We start from the raw sequence: 22,763 nt of genomic DNA, 5'->3' as shown, positions 1-22,763 counted from the left end.
TTCTAAGATTTTGTCCATTTCTTCAAGGTTGTCCATTTTATTAGCATATAGTTGCTTGTAATAATCTCTCATGATCCTTTGTATTTCTGCAATGTCAGTTGTTCTTCTCCTTTTTCATTTCTTATTCTATTGATTTGAATCTTCTCCCTTCTTTTCTTGATGAGTATGGCTAATGGTTTATCAATTTTGTTTCTCTTCTCAAAGAACCAGCTTTTAGTTTTATTGATCTTTGCTGTTGTTTCCTTCATTTCTTTTTCATTTATTTCTGATCTGATCTTTATGATTTCCTTCCTTCTGTAAAGTTTGGGGGTTTTTTCTTCTTTCTCTAATTGCTTTAGGTGTAAGTTTAGGTTGTTTATTTGAGATGTTTCTTGTTTCTTGAGGTAGGGTTGTATTGCTATAAACTTCCCTCTTAGAACTGCTTTTGCTGCATCCCATAGGTTTTGGCTTATTGTGTTTTCATTGTGATTTGTTTCTAGGTATTTTTTGATTTCCTCTTTGATTTCTTCAGTGATCTCTTGGTTATTTAGTAGTGTATTGTTTAGCCTCCATGTGTTTGTATTTTTTACAGTTTTTTTCTGTAATTGACATCTAGTCTCATAGCATTGTGGTTGGAAAAGATACTTGATATGATTTCAGTTTTCTTAAATTTACCAAGGCTTGATTTGTGACCCAAGATATGATCTATCCCGGAGAGTGTTCTGTGAGCACTTGAGAAGAAAGTGTATTCTGTCGTTTTTGGATGGAATGTGCTATAAATATCAATTAAGTCCATCTTGTTTAATGTATCATTTAATGCTTGTGTTTCCTTTTTTATTTTCATTTTGGATGATCTGTCCATTGGTGTAAGTGGAGTGTTAAAGTCCCCTACTATTATTGTGTTACTGTCAATTTCCCCTTTTAAGGCTGTTAGCATTTGCCTTATGTATTGAGGTGCTCCTGTGTTGGGTGCATAAATATTTACAATTGTTATATCTTCTTCTTGGATTGATCCCTTGATCGTTATGTAGTGTCCTTTTTTGTCTCTTGTAATAGTCTTTATTTTAAAGTCTATTTTGTCTAATATGAGAATTGCTACTCCAGCTTTCTTTTGATTTCCACTTGCTTGGAATATCTTTTTCCATCCGCTCCCTTTCAGTCTGTATGTGTCCCAAGATCTGAAGTGGGTCTTTTGTAGACGGCATACATACAGGTCTTGTTTTCGTATCCATTCAGCCAGTCTGTGTCCTTTGGTTAGAGCATTTAATCCATTTACATTTAAGGAAATTATTGATATGTATGTTCCTATTACCATTTTCTTAATTGTTTTGGGTTTGTTTTTGTAGGTCCTTTTCTTCACTTGTGTTTCCCAGTTAGAGAAGTTCCTTTCGCGTTTGTTGTAAAGTTGGTTTGGTGTGCTGAATTCTCTTAGCTTTTGCTTGTCTGTAAAGGTTTTAATTTCTCTGTCAAATCTGAATGAGATCCTTGCTGGGTAGAGTAATCTTGGTTGTAGGTTTTTCCCTTTCATCACTTTCAACATGTCCTGCCTCTCCCTTCTGGCTTGCAGAGTTTCTGCTGAAACATCAGCTGTTGACATTTTGGGGATTCCCTTGTATGTTATTTGTTGCTTTTCCCTTGCTGCGTTTAATATTTTTTCTTTGTATTTAATTTTTGATAGTTTGATTAATATGTGTCTTTGTGTGTTTCTCCTTGGATTTATCCTGTATGGGACTCTCTGTGCTTCCTGGACTTGACTATTTCCTTTCCCATATTAGGGAAGTTTTCAACTATAATCTCTTTAAATATTTTCTCAGACCCTTTCTTTTTCTCTTCTTCTGGGACCCCTGTGATTTGAATGTTGGTGTGTTTAATGTTGTCCCAGAGGTCTCTGAGACTGTTCAATTCTTTTCATTCTTTTTTCTTTATTCTTCTCTGGTAGTTATTTCCACTATTTTATCTTCCAGGTCACTTTTCCATTCTTCTGCCTTAGTTATTCTGCTATGGATTCCTTCTAGAGAATTTTAAATTTCATTTATTGTGTTGTTCATCATTGTTTGTTCATTCTTTAGTTCTTGTAGGTCCTTGTTAATTGTTTCTTATATTTTCTCCATTCTATTTCCAAGATTTTGGATCATCTTTACTATCATTACTCTGAATTCTTTTCCAGGTAGACTGACTATTTCCTCTTCATTTGTTTGGTCTGGTGGGTTTTTACCTTGCTCCTTCATCTGACACATATTTCTGTCTTCTCATTTTGTTTAACTTACTGTGTTTGGGGTCTCTTTTTCACAGGTTCGTAATTCCCATTGTTTTTGGTGTCTGCCCCCAGTGGATGAGGTTGGTTCAGTGGCTAGTGTAGGCTTCCTGGTGGTGGGGACTGGTGCCTGTGTTCTGGTGGTTGGGTCTTGATCTTGTCTTTCTGGTGGGCAGGACCGTGTCCAGCAGTGTTTTTTGGGGAGTCTGTGAACTTAGTCTGATTTTAGGCAGCCACTCTGCTAATAGGTGGGGTTGTGTTCCTGTCTTGCTAGTTATTTGGCATGGCGCGTCCAGCACTGGAGTTTGTTGGCCATTGGGTGGAGCTGTGTCTTAGTGTTGTGACGCAGATCTCTGGGAGAGCTTTCGCCGATTGATATTATGTGGGGCTAGGAGGTCTCTGGTAGTTCAGTGTCCTGAACTAGGCTCTTCCACTTTGGAGGTTCAGGCCTGACACTAGGCCGGAGCACCAAGACCCTGTCAGCCACACGGCCAGGTCCGTGGGGATTTTCTTGCCTTTTGGGAAGTCTGAGGTCTTCTGCCAGCATTCAGTAGGTCTTCTGCAGGAGTTGTTCCACATGTAGATGTATTTTTGATGTATTTATGGGGAGGAAGGTGATGTCTTACCCCTCCGCCATCTTGAAGGTCCCCCTACAATAGGAAACTCCACTGAAGACACCAACCGCCTCAAGAGCTAGAGGTACATAGGCATTTTTTCAGAGGGTTTACAACTTGGTTTTTTTTCTTTTCCTTTGTGCTTTGTCTAGTTTCACTTGTTCACAGGGTACCTCATGCAGAGGCCTCGCACCCAGCAGTTCACATTAGAGTGCCTAGTGAGAAATGGCTGCCCTGCCACCTCAGCTCGGTGGGTCGAGCCCTGTGCAGAAGCGCTGCCCTGACACTGCAGCTCAAGATGGCAGTGGAAGGCCTGGGTTGTTTGTTTTTTTTCTGCATGAGCTGTTTGTGTATTTCGGATTTAATCCCTTGTTGGTCACATCGTTTGCAAACATTTTATCCCATTCTGAGGGTTTTCTTTTCATTTTGTTTATGGTTTCCTTTGCTGTGCAAAAGCTTTTAAGTTTAAACATGCACATTTAAGTATAGGCTTGACTCTGCTACTGACTAGGATTTTAAGTCTTTGAGCTGGTCATATAATTTTTTTTGGCCTCAAGAAATTGAAGGTCTCCTCTTGCTCCTCAGTATAGATCCTCTAAAAGTTGTAAAACTAAGAATAATAACAGTAGTAACTAACGTTTATTGAGCCTCTTTATGTGAGAAAGTCAGCTAAGTACTTTACCGGATTATCTCCTTTAATCTTTGTAACAATCCTTTTGAGAGTAGGTATTATAGTAACATGGGTATCTTTGGGGATGATAGGTTTATGGTGAGTTATCAAGGGATTCTATTGGTGTGTTTTAATAGTGCATCCTTTATTTTTAAATATGAAATCATGGAGGACAACCAGACCCTTCCACAAGATGCCCTTTGGTGTCATTGTGGAGACTGAACACTGGACTGTGTTAGTATTTAGACTAAGTGGATCACTGTATTTTGAGTAATTGGCTTACTCAAAAGAGAGAAGTTAAAACATCCTGGAATCTGTCCAAAGGAAGTTGCAGCATAGTTCAGATGGGCCCTTCATCCATTGAGGCATGCCACTCTAGAACTGCAACTCTTATGTTCAGTGTTTAAAATAAACCCTTATCAAATATTAAAAGAAGTTTCCAGATTACAGAATAAGAAAGCCTATGTTCAAATTTTAAATATAAAAAACTAAAACAAACTATCTTTTCCTATAATGTAGCTTAGTTCTCTAATGGTTGCTTGTATCAAATGCTACCCTCCCTTCTTTAAGTACCACAGAAGTGTACAAATCCAAATAGTCTTGTTCCTTTCATAGGGACAACAACACCACAAATAAATAAGAAAGGATTTATACTTATGGGATGGTGTAAATTTTACATAAATGTGCAAAGCTGCCAATAATTTAGCATGTATATTTTCTTTCTTTCTTTCTTTCTTTTTAATCTGTAGGCTTCTTTATAAAAATTTATTTATTTATTTTTGGCTGCATTGGGTCTTCCTTGCCGCGTATGGGCTTTCTTTAGTTGCGGCGAGTAAGGGCTACTCTTTGTCACGGTGCATGGGCTTCTTATTGCGATGGCCTCTCGTTGCGGAAAACAGGCTCTAGGCGCGTGGACTTTGGTAGTTGTGGCACGTGGGCTCAGCAGTTGTGGCGCACGGGCTTAGTTGCTCCGCGGCATGTGGGATCTTTCCAGACCAGGGCTCGAACCCGTGTCCCTTGCACTGGCAGGCGGCTTCTTAACCACTGTGCCACCAGACAACCCCACAGCATGTGTATTTTATTTTATTTATTTTTTTATGTGGGTGAATAATTATTTTATTTTATTTTTTAACATCTTTATTGGAGTATAATTGCTTTACGATGGTGTGTTAGTTTCTACTGTATCACAAAGTGAATCAGCTATACATATACATACATCCCCATATCCCCTCCCCCTTGCATCTCCCTCCCACCCTCCCTTATCCCACCCCTCTAGGTGGTCACAAAGCACCGAGCTGATCTCCCTGTGCTATGCAGCTGCTTCCCACTAGCTATCTATTTTACATTTGGAGGTGTATTTATGTCCATGCCACTCTCTCACTTCATCCCATTTTACCCTTCCCCCAACCATGTCCTCCTGTCCCCATGCCTAGGGGCAGGACAGGAATAAAGACGCAGACGTAGAGAATGGACTTGAGCCATGTGTATTTTAAATCGCAGTACACTTAATAGAATGAGATCTGGATTAATTTCTTTAAAGTTTTTACAATGGAACCATATTAAACGATTAACATAATTTATCTAAGTATTAATGATATATAATGGTAACTAAGATTTATAATATAAAGCATATATATGCTTATATGTATATAATATAAAACATTTATAATGATATAAATTAATTATATTTAAGATGTCAGCACATTTAATACATTTTCAATAGTTGACTTAAATTTAGGTTGACATCTTCAGGTTTTCATCATTTCAGTCTTCAGAGTGCTTATTAGCATTTTATTGTCAAAGTTGAAGCTTACTTAGCTCTTTGAAACTGACAAAAGACCTCTGAGTTGACAGTCATCTCCTAAATAAACAAGATTTTGAAGGCAGTTGAAGTGTCTTTCAAATCAGTACTCCAGAGACTATATGTAAAACTTACTGAAGAGAATTTATTATGATTTAGAGGCAAAATGAAAAATAAACAAACAAAAAACCCTCTCAGCTTTTTAACACAATTCAAGTTTACCATTTTTCATGGTATCTCTCAGAAGTAGGGAAACCAATAACAATGAATAAAGATTTGCTTCAGAACTATAAAAGGAAAAAATCAAAGATACTATTACTAATGTTAGTACTTTTGAGAAATAAAATAATGAAGAAAATTTTTAAAAATAACTTTAATGTAAAATAAACTTTTGGGAAAGTTCTAAAATATGCAGTCATAGCGGCATGGATGTATATACACTACCAAACGTAAAATAGCTAGCTAGTGGGAAGCAGCAGCATAGCACAGGGAGATCAGCTGCGTGCTTTGTGACCACCTAGAGGGGTGGGATAGGGAGGGTGGGAGGGAGGGAGATGCAAGAGAGAAGAAATATGGGAACATATGTATATGTATAACTGATTCACTTTGTTATAAAGCAGAAACACACCATTATAAAGCAATTATACTCCAATAAAGATGTTTAAAAAATAATAAAATAAAATATGCAGTCATGAATAGTTTTTTTATTAAAGGGCCAAGTCAGATCAGTGTGCTCACCAATTATGCTTTATATACAATAGAGATACCTGCAGAAATTTTGATTCAGTAGAATCAACACAGGGCCCAGACATCTATTACTATAATTGTCTTTCTGTGTGTATGTGTGAGATCCTGTTGTAAAGGTTACAACTAATGGATTAGATCCATGATTCTCAAACTTTTTGGACTTAGATCCCTTTACACTTTAAAAATTGTTGAAGAGGGCTTCCCTGGTGGCCCAGTGGTTGAGAGTCCGCCTGCCGATGCAGGGGACACGGATTCGTGCCCCGGTCCGGGAAGATCCCACATGCCATGGAGCGGCTGGGCCCGTGACCCATGGCCGCTGAGCCTGCGCATCCGGAGCCTGTGCTCCGCAACCGGAGAGGCCACAACAGTGAGAGGCCCACGTACCAGAAAAAAAAAATTGTTGACGATCTCAAAAGAACTTTTATTTATGTGGGTTATATCTGTGATATTTACTATCTTGTAAATTAAAAGATTTTTGAAAATACCTATTAATTCATTTTAAAAACAATAATAAACCCATTACATGTTAACATACTAGCATTTTTATTAAGATAACCATATTTTATGAAACATATATAGAAGGGTGGCATTTATACATTTCTGTAAATCTCTTTAATGTATGTCTTAATATTAAGAAAACTGGATTCTTGTAAATGCTTGTGTGCATTCAATCTCTGGTAGTATCTTATTTTGGTTGAAGTATATGAAGAAAATCTGACCTCATACAAATACACATTTGGTAAAGAGTATCTTAAGAGACTTTTCAGATAATTTGGTTGTTTTTTTTTTGCGTTATGCAGGCCTCTCACTGTTGTGGCCTCTCCCATTGCGGAGCACAGGCTCCAGACGCGCAGGCTCAGCGGCCATGGCTCATGGGCCTAGCCGCTCCGGGGCGTGTGGGATCTTCCTGGACCGGGGCACGAACCCGTGTCCCTTGCATCGGCAGGCGGACTCTCAACCACTGCGCCACCAGGAAAGCCCCTTTACAGATAATTTGGATATTTCTCTTTGCTATCACACCAAAACTGGTTAAGTGGTAGTTTCTTAAATACTACTTGCAATGTAGAATCTGAAATGTTATAAATAAGCATTTCGTATTCTGTTACACTGAAATCCATTGGTCTGTCTTGAACTCTGAATGGATCTTTCAACTATGCATTATTCTGTAACATCATGCATTGGTCATTTGGAAAATCTTGGTTCAGTGAGTTATTTAGGTCTTTCAAACATTGAAACATTTCTGTAAATGATGAAAAAAATCACATTTGTTAGTATCATCATTAATTTCATCAGAAAACTCATCTAAGTAGTGGGAAGCTGTCGCGTTCAGGGTGGCAGATACAGAATTTCCAAAATTCTTATTTTCACATGAAAGTTTGGACTTTATCACTCACTGGCAGTTATTTTCCTTCAGGTGGCAGGCTCAAGTTTGTTCATTTTTGAGCAAATGCCCAGTCTCAATAACCAGAATTTATGTTAGCTGTTCTTCCAAGAAAAAAAAATGGTATTCCATGGGAAAAGCCGCCAGCTCAGCTTTCACCTCAAACAATACTTCTCCTAAAGAAAACGATCCCCACAAGGATCCCAGATGTCTTTTACATCATTTGGTATGACGCTAACGCTTCCTCTTTTGGAGAGTTTTTCAAATGTGGAGGTGCACATCTCTAAATGTAATCCAGATTAGAAACAACAGAGGAAAACAGAGTTAGGAAAAAACTGTCTAAATATGTGACCCACAGTAGCTAATTTAATATGCCATTGTTCATTAAAAGCAGTACCACTGGTATAAAATAATGCATTAAATTCTATACTTAGTATCTGAAAGACCAGGTTCTTTTGAAACTGAAAACAACAGAGAAACACTGTTCAACTGATGATGTGATTTAATATTTCTGACACTGAAAAATGCAACCAGAGCATCCACTTTAAAAAATCTACAGCTGATCCTGCAGGAGGAGATATTTTAGGCAAGTTATTTTTTTAACATCATACTTCTTATTTTAATGTCTTCCTTATTAATTCATGCATTTGAAAATAGTTTCATCTTGGAATTTTACAGCAAGTTATGGTTTGAGTTTATGGGAAGAAAAATAATCAAACTTTAGGCTTACAAATGGTAGATATAACCAAATTCCCTTTTCCTTCTAACATTTTCTTGAAACTCATCAACACAGAGAGTTTTTATTCATCCATAAATTTTCATGGCACTTTGCACTATTCCTCCCATAATAGTTGTTTTGGTCCTGCATATTATTTTAAACCACGATTCAACAATCTTTAGAATTGGAAACTGCAATTCATGAATCCCAAGCATCCTTTGTATTTCAGGTGGCACCTGTTCTCTTCACACAGCAAATGCTTTCAATTCAGTCTCATCCTTTAGTCCGCTATGTTGCTAAGATGCCTACGTTGTCACACATTTTCTCTTTAACATGTTTTCAGTTCATATTTGCATACATTTTGGCCATCAAATGAGGAAACAATATTTAAGATGCACTGCTTCCTTGCACCTCTGCCCAGCCGTTACTTTTTTTAAAACCATTAAGACATTTTTAAAAGTGGCCATTTTCTTTGTATTGATATTAAATCTATTCTGACCATATCATAAGAGCAGGAAGCTGGAGCCATTCAGACAGGCATTTGTCTATGAGTCTGAAGAATTCAGCAAGGCTTGCAAATGTGCCATGACTTTGTGAGCTGGTTGCTTCAACATTTAGCACCTACTTTGTTCCAAGCATTGTATTAGGTGATAAGACTGATGCAAAACAAATGATGTGAGCAGTGTCAACATCACTACCACCACCTGGTCTTTGAGAGCTTTGAGAGCTCTCTGTATGCTGGGTACTCAGGATAGGGGTTTACATATATTCCATTCATTATCTCATCCCTATGAGGTAGTTTTTATTATCATTCCAGTTTTACAGATGAAGAAACTGAGACTTCTCCTTAGATCCTGGAACTAGTAAGCAAAGCTGAGATTCTTTTACAGAGGAGACAAGCTCTTAACCACCTAACTATAGATAAACAATGAACTTTAAGTTTTTTTTAATTGTTTTAAGGCTTTATGGAAAGGGTGATTAGGCAGACTGAGGAGGAGAGTTTATAAACAACAGCTCTCTCTTTTTTTATTTTTTTATTGAAGCATAGTTGATTTAAAATGTTGTGTTAGTTTTGGGTGTACAGCGTAGTGATTCAGTGATACATATATATATTCTTTTTCAGATTCTTTTCTCTTATATGTTATTATAAAATATTAAGTATAGTTCCTTGAGATTCTTGTGCTACATAGTAGGTCCTTGTTGGTTATCTATTTTATATATAGTAGTGTGCGTATGTTCATCCCAACCTCCTAATTTATCCCTCCCCCACCACTCTCCCCTTAGGGAACCATAAGTTTGTTTTCTATGTCTGTGAGTCTGTTTCTGTTTCACAGATAAGTTCATTTGTGTCATATTTTAGATTTCACATATAAGTGATATCATATGGTATTTGTCTTTCTCTTTCTGACTTCACTTAATATGATGATCTCCAGTTCCATCCATGTTGCAGCAAATGGCATTATTTCATTCTTTTTTATGGCTGAGTAATATTCCATTGTGTATATATACCACAGCTTCTTGATCCATTTATCTGTCAATGGACATTTAGGTTGCTTCCATGTTTTGGCTATTGTAAACAGAACAGCAGCTCTCTGTGTGCATTATTTCTGATAAAAAAGACTATATGAGGTGTTCAGCAAAATTCCCTGTGGTTTGGGCATTAGAAGGCTTAGGAAGGCACATCCATAGGGGAAGGAGAGCAAGAGAGAGCTGGAATGGAGAGTGTAGAAGTCACCAGTTAGAGTCTCAGAAGGACCATGAGAGCAGGAAATAGCTTGGAAAGAGGGCATAGACATAAATTTCATGAATTAATTCCACCTTTGTAAGAAAATGTGATTGTTAGGATTAAAAATACATCACCCATCCACCACTTAATTATTATTAATTCAATAATATATATCTATTTGTTTAATAACTGGTCCTGTTGAAAATAGCATAGTGCCCTATTCTCTGGTGTTCACCAGTTTCACTAATGTGTGGAACATAGTAGATACTCAATAAAATATTTATTGAATGAAAATTTTTTGAGAGTCTGTAATGTACACGTATGCATTGACCATTTCTGTACTTTATTCTTTTTTTTTTTTTTTTTTTTTTTTTTTTTGCGGTACGCGGGCCTCTCACTGTTGTGGCCTCTCCCATTGCGGAGCACAGGCTCCGGATGCGCAGGCTCAGTGGCCATGGCTCACGGGCCCAGCCGCTTCGCGGCATGTGGGATCTTCCCGGACCAGGGCACGAACCCATGTCCCCTGCATCGCAGGCGGACTCTCAACCACTGCGCCACCAGGGAAGCCCTCTGTACTTTATTTTAATGAATTTGTGGGCTATATGAAGTATTTACACTTTTTCAGACCACATGTCCAGAACCTCAAATTCTTTTAAAGATAAAATGCATCTTAATTATGTAGTTACTCACTGCATCGGCCATTCTGGAATCTCTGTTATAAATACAAGGCTTAGTTGATTGTTTACCCATGAGATTGGAATGGCTTTCCACCTTGTAAATTATGTTTGTTTGGTGAATTTTAATGGAAAGTTTAATTACCTGTTTCTAAAGACAGCTTAATTAGTTGCTCAAGAGACCCCTCTCTCAATTCATGTTTGGAGGATAGTTTTGTTGATTTGTTTTTAATTAAAAAATATATATAAAAGGAAAAGTCAATGCAAAAACAAAACCAGGCATGCTGCTCAGTAACTTTCCTTGAAGCCCTGGTAGGCATTTGATGAAGGAGCTGCATGTAGCTAAGAAAGAGCATAATATCATTTTACCCACTACCCTCAAAATAATCAAAAAGGCTTTTAAAATGCCAGAAATTAATCACCAAGGCTGACCTCACTTCTCTGGATGTTGTAAACCATTTGTCAGGTTTAGCACTGAATTGGGGAAGGTCATTTTCAGCTGCGAATATTTCTGCTTGCTGATGGTCCCGGGTCTTTGCAGCCCCGGGCCTTACTAAAGTAAGAGTCAGTTTCCTCACACTTCTAGTAATCTTATTTCCAGGTCCCAGGAAAGCAGGTGGAGTGGACAGAGGAGTAGGTGTGAAGTCTGGAGGCCTGGGTTCCCACCATTGCTCCTTTGCTTAATGATTTCTGCCCCTGATCAAGTACCTTAACACCTTTGCACTGTCATTCTGAAAAAAGGGAATGTGAGGATACAGTGCAATAGTGTATGTGACAAAGCAGTTTGTAGAATCTAAAACTCTGACTAAATAAGTGCTCCTGATTTGGAGGCAGTGAAAGAGTTGGGCCTGGGTGGTTTTTTTTTTTTAAACAAAACAAGTAGAAGAATACAGTAATTAAAACTATTGTAAAGTAAGACTGGAACAGGATTATGAAGCCATTTACCTCACAGATTACTTCTTGCTGTGCACCATGGTGACAGAATCAGGCCTGCTGCTGGAAGGGATTTTGTAAGACTCCCCCAGTCACCCAAACCTGCTTTCCTGAAACTAGATGATAATTTCCTGCTAATAGGCAGGGACATGCTAAACCTAAAGATTAACTGGGACCCATCTTCCCAGAGCATCGATCTTACTCAGTGGTCATTGATCGAAAACATTTTTATTTTAAACATTTTATATGGGCACATTTAGGGGAGCTTGAAGAGCCACCCCTGGATCCCTGCACACCCCTGTTCACTGTTGGTTGCTATTGGGGACATTTTGGTAGAAAGGGTAGTAAAGCACTAGCTGAAGCTGGCCAGATAGCCTTAAATAACTTTTTTTTTTTTTTTTTGCGGTACGCGGGCCTCTCACTGTTGTGGCCTCTCCCGTTGAGGAGCACAGGCTCCGGACGCGCAGGCTCAGCGGCCACGGCTCACGGGCCCAGCAGCTCCACAGCATGTGGAATCTTCCCAGACCGGGGCACGAACCCGTGTCCCCTGCATCGGCAGGCGGACTCTCAACCACTGCGCCACCAGGGAAGCCCCCTTAAATAACTTTTGACCTTATCAACCGAAGATCTTCAATTGCTCCTTAAATTATCTCCCATTAACCTATCCTTTGTGGAGGAGGAAAATGGCAAGGTAGATCCCTCTCAATACATTAAAATGTCACTCAGAGATAGATGTTAAATCATCCTTTAATCTTTCCTTCTTCCTTCTTACAGGAAGTTGATTGCAGTCTGACTTTCTGTGTCTTATTTTCTAATGTGCTAATCATTTGTGGGCCTGGTGGTCTAGATGCCTCAAATCACTCATAAGATATCAAGGTTCAAATGGAACACAGTATATATATATGGAAGAATCTAATTATATATAGATTTCATATATATCATATATATGTATGATATATATATGCAAGAATCTAATTATCTCTTCTATGAAAAAGAACGTTCAAGTTAGGGGAATTTCAATTTCATTAGGAACCTTTGAACTAACAGGAATTTCATAAGATGAAATACTATGGACACAATATAAAGTTTATATTAGAAAAATGCCGAGATGCAAGCTATTTTTACTTTTTCAACCTCATTATCTTAATGTAAAACATTCCATGTGGCAGTGTCATTACAAAGAAAAGACAATATTTGGCAGTGAGGTGAACAATTAACACATCTATGAATAATTCTCATGCTTATACTTCTTCTCAGGGAAATTATTTATGAAAGTTAAATCTGTTACCTTCAGGCCACTATTGCCATTTTCAAACATTAAAAATAGGCTTTCAAAAGTATGTTTGAACTTCACAAGTGCACTTTATACTGTGAGCCCACGTTGCCATTTTCAAATATTAAAAATAGGCTTTCAAAAGTATGGTTGAACTTCACAAATACACTTTATACCATGAGCCCACGTTTATCTTTATTGAGCCTTCAAATAAATTACATTTGGAATATTCTAGTCAAATTACACATATAGGAAATAGCTTTTATAACTTAAGTTTTAAGAAATTCGGTAACAGGTCCTTTTTAAAATAACCACATCACACAGACTTCATCTTATCCTAATCAGTTGAAGTCAGTGGTAGAATGAGAAAACTGAAAATATAGTGCCTGGCTTTTATTCTGATTCACTGGCTTGCTTTTGTTAAATTGGTGATTGTGAAATGTTCACTGAACTGCAATAACTTGAAATAACCTCTAGTGGCAGTTTAAAATCTGAAAATACTCCTAATGTCAGTCTGAAGCTGCTTTTCAATATGTATATATATGCATATGTGTATACATATACATACATATGTATATTACAGTGAAAAGCTCTCCGAACAAGTGAAAACATCTATGATCCCAGAGTTTTGCACTGGATTTAAAGTCTCTAATTGTTGATATAGTGTTAGAGCTTCTTTAATCTCATCTCCTCTATTGTTACAGAACAATAAGTGTTTCTTTAAGTCGTGCAAGTAATAGGTATCAAAATTTTGGGTAAAACAAAAACCAAAAGGTAATGACATATTTCCCTAATTAGCCCTCAACTTCACTTAGGGGGGAAAATTGAGAAAAAGTTCCTGTGGGGGCCAGTTTCAGCTTTTCATTCGGAAGAGCTGAGAAAGAATGTTATGATCATGATCATACAACCATCACTGCGAATGGCCAAATACTGGAGTGTGTTAGACTAGAATACTTTACTCTTATTATGTAATTTTATATATAATTACATGTATATATTAACTTGTTAGATGATTCAGGGCAGGAAAACATCTGCCATTTATTTTATTTTATCTTCCCAAAGCACTTATTATATAAATTGTTATCAGTACACCAGGGCTACAATCTAGTATCCATTAAGAACTTGTAAATAAAAAAATAAGACTGTGTCCTATGAGTTAACTTTAAGATCACCACCTGAGATATTTGGACAGAGATATGCAAAATCATCATAAAGAGACACCTGGAAAAAGGAGACTCAAAGAGCTCAGAGCTGCTTATGCCCATCTAAGCACTGACTGAAAATGAAGGTGCCTCTCACTAAATGGGCACGGAGCATTCTAGTCCTGTGGCAGGGCCATCCTAATTGTAGAGGACTCAAAGGATGTCTTAATTCTATGCGTTAAATATTCAGTTCATCTAACACACTCCACTTGTCTGATTCCATTCTCATCTGCTTCCTAATTATTTTTTGTTTCCAGTGTAGATATGCTGCCCCAAAAAGGGCATGTTGGTCACCCACTTTATGGTAATTATATCTCATATCTTAGTATAAACTAGACAGCCATCATTCTGCTTTTACTTGTCAGTTTCATGAGCTTGGTATTATAATGTCATTCTCTCCCCTTGAGAAATAGACATGATCTCCTTGCTGACAAATTAAGTTTCTGAGCCTGCAAAACTGAGTACCACACAAAAGCCTGTAGTAAATTAGCCAGAGCTACCTTGAAGGGACTCACTCCTAGCCAAGCTGGCCTCTCCTACTTAGACACACTCACATCTTCACATCCCTATGTGCTAAATGAGTGTGAACCTTCCTTGTTTGTTTTGAATTTCTGTTAAAAATATAAAGAAGACCATGGAGTTCATTTAGTCCAGCTGGGACTTACAAAAAGTTCAGTGACTTCGTTGGTATCTGTCAGAACCAGGCTTGGTAACCGGGCTGTGTGCCACTCTGCCCCCTCCTCTCTGGGTCTGATGTGCATAACACTTCCTCAAACTGTTGCTCGGAGAAGTTGATCGTTTCTTTTGTTTCTTGAAAGGGTAAGGAATGCGGGGCTGTGCTTTTTTGTTCGCATTGTGTTTTCAAATGTTTTCTGTTTATAATTATTGCATGTAAGTCAGGGAACATGTTAGAGTGTACAGAGTTTGGTAGTGTGAGTGTTAATATAGAGTAATTTAAATTTATTATACACTGAAGTGAATGCATTGATGTGCCTTATTGTTACCTGTTTAGAGAGACGTTACGTTAAGGCTAGGGCAGCTATGTAATGAAGACTGAGTTAGGAATTATGATGTGACTGATGCCAGGAGCATAAAAATTTAGAGCCCTGGCCGGATTTAAGAGTTTCCTATGCAACATAAAAAGTTATTTATCCCAATGTTAACTTAAGGAATTTATAGAGTTCTGTATAGAAATCTCTAATGTTTGACTTAAAATGCATTTGAAAATTTTGAGGAGGTGATTAATCTGGAAGATGCTATAAATTAAATATAAGCAGTACTAAACTGGCTAGTGATCAGAGAGGTATTAGAATATAAATGATCCAGAAACTTATTCAAATGATAGCCTTTCAAAATTGCATGTTAACTATAGGTAATATGAGGGGCAGGAGAGTCTAGAGGAAAGACACAGAATTTGAAGTCACGTAGACCTGGGTTCAGCTCCTATTCTCACCACGTATTAGTTAGGTGACCTTAATCTCTCTGAGCTTTTGTTTCTTTATCTATAAAGTGACACCGGCCCTATTGTTTTAACAACTAAACTACATCATACATGTATAGCATTTACTAGTATAGTGCCATGTAGTTGTCAGTTAATAAATGTAAACTGACATATTGTTGTTAAGTACCTTGAATATATTCTACTTTTGGCTCTAATGGTGAGAAACTAGGTTACAAATGATAATTCAGGGGACAAATGTATGAATAATCTGTGTATCTAGAGTGAGCTGAATTTGCTTGGATGTACAAATTTTGATAGTGGAAGAGCTGGGTTTATATCTCAATTTTAGCATTTTATAGAAATTGCAGGATTTGCTAAACCTGAACCAGTGACTCAGATCACCCAGTAGTAAGTAAATCCAGCTACTCTTCTTCTCCCGGAGCCTCAGGGCCATGCCAGCTATAACAATCCTTTATGGTGCTTTTTGGATGGAATGTTGATTTAGCTTAGTTAACTGGGGCATTGAGATCATGAGTCTGTGATGTCATCATGATGGTACAAAGGAGGTGGCTGTTTGCCTGAGGTCCCTCCAGTTAGAGAACACTCTTACTATTAGTGTGTCCTGACATTCAATAATTGGAGATTTATTCTTTTGACTTAAGTCTTGGTCCCATATTAAAAACCAGTTATTCATAGAGAAGGAAGTGTAATCAGTCATTTGCACCTTAGTGTAAGTGAGTAGATAAGACCCTTCCCTGTAAGCAGGGTTTGAGGCAGGAAGGAGGAGAGGACAGGGATTACTCAGAGTTTGAGCCCAGGGGTTTAGGTTACCAGGACAGGGGAAGCTAAAAATTGCAGAACGGTGATGCCTATGGTGTGTCCCTAAACCACCTAGTTACAATTTGACCTGAAGCTCACATTGCTTAGGACAGTGGCCTTGGGCCTTTAATGTGTATCACTGTCACATGTTATACTAACGCTGATCTTGGAAAGATGGGGTCTTGGAAGGGAAGGAGGGGAAACTTCTATTTATTGATTACTTTCTGTGCTGGGAATAATGCAAAATACTTATTTAATTCTTAATAATTCTGTAATGTAAGTACTTCTAATCCATTTTACACATAAGGAGACACACAAATTAGTAGCTTGACCAAGGACACACCACAGCCAATAGGATGTGATTTTAGATTTTGTCTGGCCCTGGTGCCCATGATCCTGTTGTGCTACACATGGTGAAAATGAGAGGCTAACTCAGCACAAATCCAGTATTATTACTAGACAGACAACAGGGTAGTAGGGTCAGTGGTGGAAACTTCTTTATTCGAACAACAGCAAATGCATTCCTTTCCAAGGTCACCTATTTCCCCCTTCTTTTCCTTATTCCTCACACGACACCCCTCCCCCCCCATCATTTTCCCGGTCCTCTTCTCTGTACTACAGATGGTATGGATGAAGGTGGAAACAGAGAGCGTTGTGGAATCTGCTCCTTCCCCATCTCTTTTTCCAGGCCAGTTAACCCTCATCCAGGCAAACAATACAGAAGTGATACCTATATGGAGGATGGCAAGAGTCAGGTCCAAGACAGGCCAAAGATTCCCAGTCAGAATAAAAAGCTAAATACTGCTGGTGTTTCTAGCTAGAATGACCTCGTGGGACATGTACCCTGCCAGTTCAGACCCCCACCCACTGAAGCCGTTTTCTTCTCTTTTATAGAACCAGAACACAAGGGGGCTCTATCTGTAACACCTCGGGTTTATCTCCTACTCTCATTACAAGGTAGCAGAAAGAGCTGCCAGGCTTTGGGGACAAAAGACAGGGATTCAGACCACAGAATTTCCACTTCCTGACTGGGACCTTGAGCAGTTCATTCTGTGAGTGTTTCTTCGTCTATAAAATGTCCATTATACAACACATCTCAGGATATATGACCAAGAAATAGAACAACGATATGAAGTATTGCACATTGTTTCTGGTTTCCTATGCTGATAATCTTTCCTTTTCACCCTGTCCCAACCCTGCTCCCTCAGCTAACATTAGGTGTCATTCTAGGCCTTTTAAAAGATAGGATCTGAACTAGAATTGGGGGAATTTGGTAGAGACCATAATATAAAGGGAAGGGCAGGCATTTCTAGGCATGTGTGTATGTATAAACCAAAAGCAGATTAGTCTACTAGCTCCTTGGACAGGAGCCTATGTCTTATACTACACAGCGTGACCTGCAGCTATATAGCGCCCTGTAATAATATCATTTATTGAGTGCCCACTGTCTTTTCCTCTTTTACATATCATCCCCTCTAAACTGCCCAGTAGTAACCTATAAGCGTTATTGTCCGTAGTATGTAAATGAGGTAATAACCAAGGCAACAAACAAATCTCCCAAGGTCAGGATTCAGATTTCAGTGTCTGTGATTTCAAATCTCACTTTTTATTATAACACACTGCCCCCCAATAAAAATAGCTGCCTTCATTTGGTTTTATTTTTATTTATTGAACCTTTATTTGTACAAGCTACTGTGTTAGATTCAGGCTTTATACTAAGATGTATAAGACCCAGTTCTATATAAACAGCTACACAGGCAACTGTGATATGAGGTAGAAGGTGATACATCTCATAATCAATGAACAAGTGAAGGACTCCGATGTTCACAGGTGGATGAGGTCACGTCTAATTGCCGCAAATGGTCAAAGGCATCATGAAGGAGGGCGTGTCTGAATGGAGCCTGAGGGCTGCATTTCCTACTGCAGGTTCTGCGTGGTAAACTTGAGATCTAGATATCTTAGTGCCTGTTACTTTTTCTTACCATCCATTGTTACTCATTGCTTACTGTGTCTTACTATCTATTGCTACTCTTCAATATGAAAGAAGATAACTAGAGAAACCACCTTGAATAGAATCAGACTACCCTCAGACTGCATGGTTTCCTCTCATTTTCTCATCTGAGTGGATATAGCATAGTGTTTAAGAGCCTAACTCCTATCCACCACCTAATGTAACAGCTGTACAATTTTGGGAAGTTAACTTCTGTAGGCCTCAGTTCTTCCAGCTGTAAAATGAGGATAGTATATGCCTCACAGACATTTTTCTGTGGAATTAACGGGATTCTGTATGTGAAGTGATTAGCTGGGTGCTTAGAGCATAAGTGCCTAATAATCAATGAACGATAGGCATAATTAATAGATGCTGTATCTATCTAAGTAGATAGATATGGCCAGAAAAAATATAAGGAAGTGTGGTATACATTTGTCTGGAATGTCAGAACTTTGATACTGGTTCTGAATTCGAGAGTTAGCAGTTCTGACTTGAGAGCTCCTCAAAATTAATGCAGAAATGCAGCTGCAGTTATGGAAGGCGTAATAGTGACCAAACCCCCAGCCACCTGAGGGGAGCTAAGAAGTTTTTCATCCTAAACCATTGTTTCCTGTCTCCTTAGTGCCCTAGATTGTTGCCCAAGTTGTAATTATTCCAGTATTTCTTGCTTAGGTAGAAAAATTACTCAGGAAAGACAGTATGACTCTGCAGAGTCTGCAGTAGACCTGGCCTCTCAGTGACAAAATGTTCACTTTTACTCAGCCATGAATTTTCTGGATAAATCTACCATGAATATTTTTATGCTTTGGTTGAATTTTAGTTACTACAGCTGAAGGACTGGGGTGATCTATAATAAAGGACCTTGATCAGAAATACTCGGGAAAAAAAAGTTAGTTGGGTTACATGGGTGATTGTTTTCTTTAACTTAGTCACTTTAACATTCAGTGTTAAATGTTGTGGAGAAAAAAATTACTGTTAAATTTGCCTTCAGAATCTGTTTTTTTCTGGGCCCACTGAGAATCAGATAAACTTCACTTTAGGTTGTATGTGACTAAAGAGTTGGCTGGCCTTTATATTTTTAGTCATCATGTGACAAACTAAGTCTAAGCTGAAGAGTAATTTAGGTTAGGCAAGGAAAGTTCTTTCCATCGTATTTCTTCTTGGGAAAAAAAAATTTTTTTGTCTCATACTAATCACTTTAGGATATAAATTTGTGGAAATGAAACATCTGTAGATGTATATATTAACTTTTGCCTTCTATTTTCTTAGAAATGTTTTTAAAAGAATAAACCGTTTTAAAAGTTGGAACTATATACTCAAAATATTTGGGGGTGTTTAGGAAATCAGTCATTCAGTATCATCAATATCTAGCATGGTTTAAGGACCACTTCATGCCCTGATTAAATGAGAATCTGCATTGGGCCCATAACCCCTGTAGATTATGAAATGTGAGATAAAATCTTTGCAATTATCTACGCAAATAGACTGAATTCATTTCAATATAGAGTTTTAGATTCTTTAAATACAGTGTAACCTTAGAATCATAATGGGTTAAACTTAATTACTATAGCATGAGGAAACAGATGGGAGGTGTTTAAGGAACCAATATGAGAAAACTTAAGCTTATATAGCACCTTAGTAAAAAAGTATTGTATAGGTATTGCTCTTAAATGAAGCTGGATTTGAGTCTCTTGCCCTGTACCCGCCTTTCTACATCAGCAAACAAACACCTAAGGTCCAGCAAGCACAGTTACACTACGTCTGGGACCTGTGAACATGAGGAATTATTCCCAACCGGCTTGCACTGTGACCTGGCTTGAAGCTCTTTGAAAGAAGAATGTTGAGACTAAGAATGAAAATAGTGGTTGGACCTATTTAAGCATAGATCCACAACAAAACTACTCACGGTAGGAAGTCAGAACTGACCACCCCAGGGTGTTGGCAGCATTATGTACATGCTTCTTGCTCTCCATGAAAATAGAATGATAACTAGTTAAACTCCTTTTCTTTTTCATCAAAATACTTATCAGCTTTTGCTCATCTTTAATAAAGTGGGGTTTTAGTTAACTAACCTCAGTCCATATGCACAGAGGTAGATTATAGATCAGCCTTTCATAATTTACCTGGCAGTGGTGCATTCTTTTTAAAGCATTCTTTTTAAAACCTACTGTTGTGTTAATTTTCCTTTACTTTTAATAGGTTAAAAAAAAATCCATTTTGTAATGATGCATGACTCATTCAGTGTTCATTGTCTTCCCACTAATATTTTTTTTTTTGCCTTGAGCCAGCAAGAAAATCTTACATGAGAGGAGGGAGAAACAGACAGTGAGTTGAGGAATACAGTACTTAAATACTGTTGCTTGATTTTCATTGGTTATCTCCTTTCTTAACGGTGACCAGTCTAATCCAGACTTCCTTGTCAAATCCCTCCCCTCCCCCATCCTCTGCCAGGGGCTTCACAGGGTGTCAGTTGCTAGAAACTGACTGCAGGCAGTATGTAGGCATCTTTCATTTAGAATGGACATTAATATATTGACTAGAAAAGAAAGCTTTTAGAAATGTGTCATTTGTCAAAATTGCATGGCTTTTTAAAAAGGATAGAGAAATGCTGAATGTTTTGTATGTTAGCATCGACTCTATTTCTGTTCAGACTCTTAAGTTTTCAGAAGCTTAAATATAGAGCCCTTTAAAAAAAAAAAAAGGAAGAAAGAAGAATTTTTCTGGTTAGTCGACCTCTTTTTAAGAAGTGCTTCATCATCCTCCTCCACCTCTCCGTGATGTTTCTCTGCAGCTCTCTGTAGGGTAGGGTTCTGTGCTGGCTGGCAGAATGCTCATTTGTTAGCTGAATAGAGTTCATCGACAGACATAGATCAATATAGGTTTTCTTTATTTCCTGTGAATTCCAAAATGCCATCCAAAGAGTCTTGGTCGGGTAGGAAAACTAATAGAGCTACAGTTCACAAATCAAAACAAGAGGGCCGTCAGCAAGATTTATTGATAGCAGCCTTGGGAATGAAACTGGGTTCTCAAAAGTCGTCTGTGACAATCTGGCAACCTCTGAAACTCTTTGCTTATTCGCAGTTGACATCACTTGTTAGAAGAGCAACTCTGAAAGAAAACGAGCAAATTCCAAAATATGAAAAGGTTCACAATTTCAAGGTAAGAATATTTATTTTTAACCTTTTGTTATAAGAAAGGAAATGCACATTTCTTGAAATATACAATATTAAAGTGTGTCTTTTTAAAACTAGGACGACTGGACTAAAATGTTCTTGCTATTCAGGGAATGAAGATGTTTTAAGCAAGATTTTTTTTAAGGAATAGCTTAATAAAGGTGATAGAATCCAACCCCATTTTCTCTGATGCTGATTTAGTATTCTGTTTGATCAGTGTATACTGAGTGGTAAAAGTCTTGACTGATATTTAAAAGATCTCATCTAATAATGATTTGGGTGTTATATTTATTTGTGATGCAAATATGTCTAACTACCTTCGTGGGATATTTTGTGAGAGGATTAGATCTTATCTCCTTCCGTTTCTGGTAAAAAGCTTTGGCTATAAGAGGCATGTGCTGTTGCCTCTGGATTGAGCAGATGGTGTGCATTTCCCATAGTTTCTGTCTTTTCTCCTCTGCTAATGAATTGACCATGATGAAAGGAGGATGGCTACCATGGGACCGTTATGCTGCTGACACTAGCAGCTTCTCTTCACTTTTTGAGTATTTTCTTTCACTCTGTGTGTGTGTAGTTCTTAATTATTGTGTTACTGTGTTTTACCAACTATATTTTTCATCAAGATGTGTGTGTGTGTGTTGATTCAAGCTGTGTGTAGATCTTTCCTGTATTTAGTAGCATGATATAAGACCTTGAAGTTCAGTCCTTTGCAACCTAATTCAGAGAACATACAATGTGAGGTTGTGCGTAAGGAGATCCAGTTACACTTCATGGGTAGATGCACTAGCATTTCTATAGTAACTTCCCAATAGTTATACAACTTTATGATGAAGTTCCTGAGACATGAATATTGTTAATGTAGACAAAATGGCATTAGTTTTGATGTTAGCGGGTATCTGTTTTCAAAAGATGATAAAGCTGGAAACCCTGATCTTCCTTTTATTTATTAATTTATTCAACATTTATTCAGCAGATAGAATGCACCAGGCTCTGTAGTAAGACATTTCATTCCAAATTTGCAATTTATCCTGATTTTTAACACTAGCATTAATTTTACTCAGATGCTAAATACCCAGCCCCCAATATGCTCTGCTTTTTCCATAGTGAAAAAGATTTTTATGAACTTCCGATTATTTGAGGATAAAGGATACATTCCAAAATGTATGGGCTGTGTAAAGATTGCTAATATTTCAAGGTAAACCAAATAGAGTTTTCTTTTCCCTCTCTAAACATATTATTAAAGACTTGATCTTTCAACCAGTATCTTTGATGTAAAATGAAATTGAGACCATTCAGTGTGTGCATCCAGTCTCAACCACCTCTTCCATTTATGGACCTAAACAGTCCATGCGGTACTAGTCCTCAGTG

General features: G+C 37.8%; 1 protein-coding gene across 6 annotated transcripts in view; it reads left to right on the top strand.

The window, feature by feature from the left end:
* CHN1 (chimerin 1) overlaps positions 1–22,763 on the top strand; it is a 175,118-nt gene that overhangs the window by 102,547 nt on the left and 49,808 nt on the right. For all 6 annotated transcript variants that reach the window (XM_079923666.1, XM_079923665.1, XM_079923662.1 and 3 more), the window contains one exon: positions 21,304–21,381. In XM_079923666.1, coding sequence (XP_079779792.1) covers positions 21,304–21,381 — 78 coding nt within the window. The remainder of the gene's footprint in view (positions 1–21,303; positions 21,382–22,763) is intronic.

The sequence above is a fragment of the Stenella coeruleoalba genome (assembly GCF_951394435.1).
Source record: "Stenella coeruleoalba genome assembly, chromosome: 6".
NCBI classification, from domain to species: Eukaryota; Metazoa; Chordata; class Mammalia; order Artiodactyla; family Delphinidae; genus Stenella; species Stenella coeruleoalba.
The sequence above is the reverse complement of the archived record's forward strand: the minus strand, read 5'-3'. Positions and strand labels throughout refer to the sequence as shown.